A 6,156-nucleotide genomic window follows, 5' to 3' on the forward strand; every position below is an offset into this window, starting at 1 on the left:
CGCGTCCCCTGGCCATCACCGTGTCCCTCGCCACCGCCTGCCCCGTAGCGCTGCCGGTTCGCCACCGCCATCCCTTGTCAGGGTGAGTACCCGGGGTGGCCCCGGGAGGGGAGATCTAGGCAGCTGGAGGGGGGTCAGCAATCCCACCGGTGCTCTGAATGAGGATGCAGGGGAAGACGTGAGGTGACGGGGACTGGGCTGTGTGCAGGATGGGGACGAATCCCTGGTGTTCGGTAAAGAATCCAGGTAGAGGAAAAAAGGGGGCTCTGTGGGGCCCCCACCCATGTCCCAAAGCATGGGGCAGACAGGAAGCAACAAGAGCACAGGGCAATGTTCGTGGGGCTGCCCATGGCTGTCGGTGCCTGGAAGGGCTGTGTCAGAGCTGGGTGACCTGATGCAGGGGTGGGGTACGCCTGTGAGTAAGGCAGGGACTAGCCCATGCATCTCCCACAGCATAAGGACCCGAACGTCACCACCGTGTTAAGAGGCCATGATATCCCTCCACCATTGCCCAGCTCCTGGGGCACAGGGGGCTGCAGCTGCACCCTCACTCTGCGTTGGTCCCCAAGGGCTCATTGTTGCACTGTTCTCCAGGCATCCCACCCACAGAACCACGATGGTGATGCCAACTGGCGCAAGTCACGTCCTGCTGGTGCTGCTGCTGTGCTGGGTTGCCCCCAGCAGGCAGGAGCTGGCCCCGCTGCAGCTGGGGCTGGGGGGACCACGGCGACCAGCCGGAGAGGGCCGGCTGGAGGTGCTGTACCAGGGGCGCTGGGGCACCGTGTGCGATGACGGCTTCGACTTCCACGCGGCCACCGTCGCCTGCCGACAGCTGGGTTACACCGCAGCCATCACCTGGACCCATAGTGCCACCTACGGCCAAGGGGAAGGTAGGGGGCAGGGGGTTCCGACGAGAGCAGTGTGCTTCCCGCTGGCTGTGGGAGCCTGCCCACGGGGCTGTGGGTGCAGACAGCTTGCGGGACACACTGGATGGGGCCTGTGATGCTGTGTCCCCAGGCCCCATCTGGCTTGACAACGTGCGGTGTGGGGGCAGCGAGGGCTCCCTGGCAGAGTGTGTCCACAATGGCTGGGGCATCAGTGACTGCCACCATGGCGAGGATGCTGGTGTGGTGTGCTCAGGACAGCGCCTGCCTGGCAACTCCTCCCAGGCTACCACCTCTGGTCACCTGGGAGAGGTGAGTGGGGGCCCGTGGCATTCCCCTGTGCCCAGCAGGGTACACCAGGACAACTGGAGCAGGTCCCTCTAACCCTTCTCCTGGCCCCTTTTCTGAACACCCTGCCCTTGGTGCTGGAGCCCTGTGCTCACCCCATGCCCACTGTGCAGGTGTCGGGGCTCACCCTGGAGGAGGTGCGGCTCAAGCCCATTCTGGCACGGGCCAAGCTGAGCATGCCAGTGATGGAGGGTGCTGTGGAGGTGAAGCACAATGGGCGCTGGAGGCAGATGTGCGATGCCAACTGGACCAGGAACAACAGCCGTGTGGTCTGTGGGATGCTGGGCTTCCCCCGGGAGAAGCACATCAACACCAGCTTCTACCGGTAGGGATGCAGGAGACACGCACTGCACCTGGGCATGTGGGGCAGGTGCCCGGCTGGGGACACTGTGGGGACAAGACACTGGAGGAGTGGTCAGAGAAGGGCTGCACAGATGGGTGGGTGTGCAAGGTGCCAGTATGGCCTTTGACAAGGGTCAGAGTTGGGCTCCGCAGCATCCAGAGGTCTGTGGGGATGGTCACCATCATGACTGGCAAAATGTGAGAGAAAGGAGAGGAAAGACAAGTGTCCCTTGGTCCCTCCCAGCCCGACTCAGCCTGGGGCTATAAATACAGCCCATAATGAGCGCCTACCGGTGCCAGGAGTCACACAGTCCCACTGGGACACATGGTACAGACAGGCTTGGCACAGTAATTGCCAGTGGGGAGAGAACATGACGTGCTGTGGGGTCTCCATCTCCTGCCGGGAAGGGCAGAAATGGGACGTGGAGTTCAGAGTTGTGCAGTGTCAGTGTGCTCCCTCACCTCCTGGCTTTGTACACCCACAGAAAGCTCTGGAACAGGAAGCTGAAGGACCCCAGCTCCAGGTAGGACTCAGCACTGGGCATGGTGGGCAGGGCACCTTGGGTGGGCACCCAGCATGAGCATTGGGTGGAGGAAAGTCTATGGCACCCGAGCTGACCCTGGCCCTGCTCCTCTCCCTCGGCAGCCTGAAGACCCTCAGCCAGAAGAACAACTTCTGGGTACACAAGGTGCGGTGTCAGGGCTCAGAGCCCCACCTGGCCCGCTGCCCTATGCAGGTGGCCCCACCAGCCCCACACCAGCACGCCTGCCCCCACGGCATGCACGCCATTGTCAGCTGTCTCCCTGGCCCTGCCTTTCAGAAGGGCACAGGCAAGGGCAAGAACAAGACCACCCCAGGAAAGGTGAGCCCTTGCAGAGTTCCACACCCTCTCCCATGGATAGAGAGTCCCAGAGCTGAGCAGCACTCAGCCACCCCATTTGCACTTGAGGAGGGGGGTGGCTGCATCCTGGGGTGGCTCACTGGCTGCTCCCTATGCCCAGGTGCTCCCAGTGAGGCTGCGAGCAGGCACCCATGTTGGCGAGGGCCGGGTGGAGGTGCTACGCCATGGGCAGTGGGGCACCGTGTGTGACAAGCAGTGGGACCTGGCTGCAGCCAGCGTGGTGTGCCGGCAGCTGGGCTATGGGACAGCGAAGCAGGCCCTGGTGGGAGCCCGGATGGGACAAGGTGAGGCAGTGTTACAGCATGGACTTGGGAAACCTCTGGGCTTGGAGGGGTATGATGGGGAAATCAACTGGTTTAACGTGTCCTGCTGTTGTCACGCCACCTCCAGCCTGCCCTGGGATGAGTCTCCCCTGTCTGCTCTGCCATGGGAAGCCCCATAGAGAATGCTCAGACCAGGGGAACGAAGATGAGGGTCCTGCTCCAGGATGGGCATGGAGCAGGGAGCACTGACCCTTCCTGTTCTTTAGGTCTGGGGCCCATCCATATGAGCAATGTACAGTGCACTGGCCATGAGCGCTCCCTGGGTGAGTGTCGCTTCCAGGACGCCGAGCAGAGTGGGTGTCGGCACGAGGCTGATGCTGCTGTCCGCTGCCACATGCCCCACATGGACTTCAAGAGCCAGGTGAGCCCTTGCCTCCTTCCCAGAGCCTGTTGAACCCCAGGCCATTGCACAGTCCCTGCTCCCCAAGCTCTGTGCCCAGTGTGGATGCTCAGAGCAGCCCTGGGGTGACCCTGGGGATAGGGGGACACAGAGCAGCACCCTGATGAGGTTCTGCAGGATGATCTGGTGGCAAAAGTGGTCTTATAGGGAGGAAAGGAGGAAGAGGAAGGTGAGGGAGATGTTCAGCTGGATGTGTGGGGCTGCTTGTCCCATAGCAGCACTGGGTGGGAGAGCTGAGGTCCTGCGCCACATCCCAGCTCAGCCCCTCTCTGCCAACAGGTGCGGCTGGCCGGGGGCCGCAACCCCGAGGAAGGCGTGGTGGAGGTGCTGGTGCCAGTGCAGGGGCGGCTGCAATGGGGTGCAGTGTGCGGTGCACAGTGGGGCCTGAACGAGGCCATGGTGGTCTGCAGGCAGCTGGGGCTGGGCTTTGCCAGCCATGCCCTCCAGGTGAGTGGGGTACCAGCCTGGGGCAGGGACTGCAGGGGTCCTGCAGGGTGGATAGCATGGGCATGGCTTGGCCAGGGGCTCTGGGATGGGACGGTGGGGGGACAAATCCTGGTGGCAGTGTTAGGGCAGGAGAAGAGGCAGGGAAGGCAGGTGGGTGCTGGCAGGGGCTGCAAGGACTGGTGCAAGCACTGTGCTCCTCCTCTGTTCAGGAGACGTGGTACTGGGCGGGCAGCCCCGATGCCAGCCGGGTTGTGATGAGCGGGGTGCGCTGTGCCGGCACTGAGCTGGCCCTCCAGCAGTGCCAGCGCCATGGCCCTGTCCACTGCCCCAGCGGCGGGGGACGCTTCTCAGCAGGGGTCACCTGCACTGCCCGTGAGTAGCAGGAGCCCATGGGGTACTGCTGGGAGGGGGGACCCCCCTTCTCCTGTAGGAGAGTAAGGGGTGCTATGCGTGGGGATCACCTTCTCAATCCCTGCTGATCCTCTCCATGCCAGATGCCCCAGACCTGGTGATGAATGCCCAGCTGGTGCAGGAGACAGCCTACCTGGAGGACCGGCCCCTGGGGCTGCTGTACTGTGCCCATGAGGAGCGCTGTCTCTCCCGCTCTGCTGACAACATGCAGTGGCCCTATGGCCACCGCCGCCTCCTTCGCTTCTCCTCCCAGATCCACAACCTGGGAAGAGCCGATTTCCGGCCCAGGATGGGGCGACACGCCTGGACTTGGCACCAGTGCCACCGGTGAGTGGTCCATAGGCAGGGGATGGCAGGGAGCTGCCCCCTCCTGGGGCCAGGCAGGGCATGGTGGCACCCGTCCCCAAGAGGCTGTCCCACCCGGGGTAATTAACAGCGTCTGAGGCAGCACTGTCATTACGGCTTTATTTGGCTTCAGGGTTGTAATTTGCTGGGTCCCTGGGTGCTGCCCTGCCGGAAGTTGTGCCGGGGTTGCCTGGGCCAGCCACGTGCTCCCTGGCCAGGCACCAGTCCTGTGCTCAGCCCTTGTCCCCACAGACACTTCCACAGCATCGAGGTCTTCACCCACTATGATCTGCTGACACTGAACGGCTCCAAGGTGGCCGAGGGGCACAAGGCCAGCTTTTGCCTGGAAGACACCAACTGCCCCGAAGGTAGGTGCTGGCTGCAGAGCTGACAGTGGCCCCCCATTCTGCTCCACAAAGGGGCTCTGTGCCTCCCTCACTCCCCCTCCTTCCTGCAGGTCTGCAGCGACGCTTTGCCTGTGCCAACTTTGGGGAGCAGGGGGTGAGTGTGGGGTGCTGGGACACCTACCGCCATGACATCGACTGCCAGTGGATTGACATCACTGATGTGCCACCAGGCAGCTACACCTTCCAGGTAAGGGGATGGAAGGGTGGGGGACACCAAGCTAAGGGCTGGGGTTCCCCTCCATGAGCACCACGGCATCCCTCACCCTGCACATCGGGGTGCTGTTCTGCACCCTGCTGTGCATGCCACAGCCCTGCCTGGCCAGGGCATAGCAGAGGTGCCCCCAGCCCTGCCCCTTACCCTCCCCAGGTGGTCGTGAACCCCAAGCATGAGGTGGCTGAGTCAGACTTCTCCAACAACGTGATGCGGTGCCAGTGCAAGTATGATGGGCAGCGAGTCTGGATGCACAGCTGCCACACAAGTAAGGAGGGAGCATTGGGGGTATGGCGGGTAGCGTGGGGGAAGTGATGGGGCTGGGGGTGCCACAGGTTTCTTGTTCCCCTGCACGCCCACCCACCCCTAACATTGCTCTCCCCAGGTGATGCTTATGGTGCCGATGTGGTGAGCGATCTGGAGAGACGGGAGCGCCTGGCCAACAACCTCGTGTGACCGCTTGGCACGGGCATGGTCCCAGCAGCGCCACCGGACAGTCCGACTCCCGTGCCCCAGCCCCTGTGCCCTGGCAGCACCAGACTGAGCTCAGGGACTTGCAGACTTTTGTATTTATTGATGCTGCTGCAGAGGATGGAGATGAGCGCCAGGGCCGGTGGGGAGCGCCTGGGGGTGCCGAGTCCCATGCTGCCAGCAGGACTTGCAAGAGAGGCCCAAGTACCGCAGCAGCCCTCACCTCCACAGCCCCAGGGCCCCCCAGGACAACTACCTCAGCCTGCCCAGCCCCCCATTCTCCAGCAGACTCAGGACAGTCCCCGGCCACCCATGCACCAGTCCTGTCTTCAATAAAGATTCCGTGAGATCGGAGCAGGGCGCTGTGCTGTGGGAGAGGGGGTACTCCCTTATCAATCCCACCATCACCTCCTTCCCCTGCGCTCTTTCCCACTACAATCACAAAGGCAGTCCCCAGCTGGGAACAACTTGGTCTAGGCAATGTCTTCCCAGCCGGGCAGTGTCCCCCCTGTGCCACCCAGGGCCACCAGCTCCTGGCTGTCTGCATGCGGCTGGCATCAAGGAGCTCTGGCTTGCCGTCAGTGGTCCCCGTGGGCCAGGGGACCCTGGCCCTGAACTGGCTAACCCTGTGCATGCAAAAAGACAGTGCTCTGTGGCAGGGAGGG

At 63.1% G+C, this 6,156-nt stretch overlaps 1 protein-coding gene across 1 annotated transcript in view; it reads left to right on the forward strand.

The window, feature by feature from the left end:
• Positions 1-5,845, forward strand: part of LOXL4 (lysyl oxidase like 4) — an 11,052-nt gene extending 5,207 nt beyond the window's left edge. Inside the window, 14 exon segments of the mRNA XM_017726097.1 lie at positions 595-890; positions 1,018-1,196; positions 1,346-1,557; positions 2,060-2,098; positions 2,221-2,437; positions 2,577-2,760; positions 3,006-3,160; positions 3,479-3,646; positions 3,856-4,018; positions 4,141-4,384; positions 4,655-4,770; positions 4,860-4,996; positions 5,177-5,288; positions 5,406-5,845. Of these exon segments, the coding sequence (XP_017581586.1) occupies positions 595-890; positions 1,018-1,196; positions 1,346-1,557; positions 2,060-2,098; positions 2,221-2,437; positions 2,577-2,760; positions 3,006-3,160; positions 3,479-3,646; positions 3,856-4,018; positions 4,141-4,384; positions 4,655-4,770; positions 4,860-4,996; positions 5,177-5,288; positions 5,406-5,476 (2,293 nt within the window). The 3' untranslated portion in view covers positions 5,477-5,845.
• Positions 5,846-6,156: the final 311 nt, after the last annotated feature.

The sequence above is a fragment of the Corvus brachyrhynchos genome, unplaced genomic scaffold (assembly GCF_000691975.1).
Source record: "Corvus brachyrhynchos isolate BGI_N302 unplaced genomic scaffold, ASM69197v1 scaffold61, whole genome shotgun sequence".
Lineage (NCBI taxonomy): Eukaryota > Metazoa > Chordata > Aves > Passeriformes > Corvidae > Corvus > Corvus brachyrhynchos.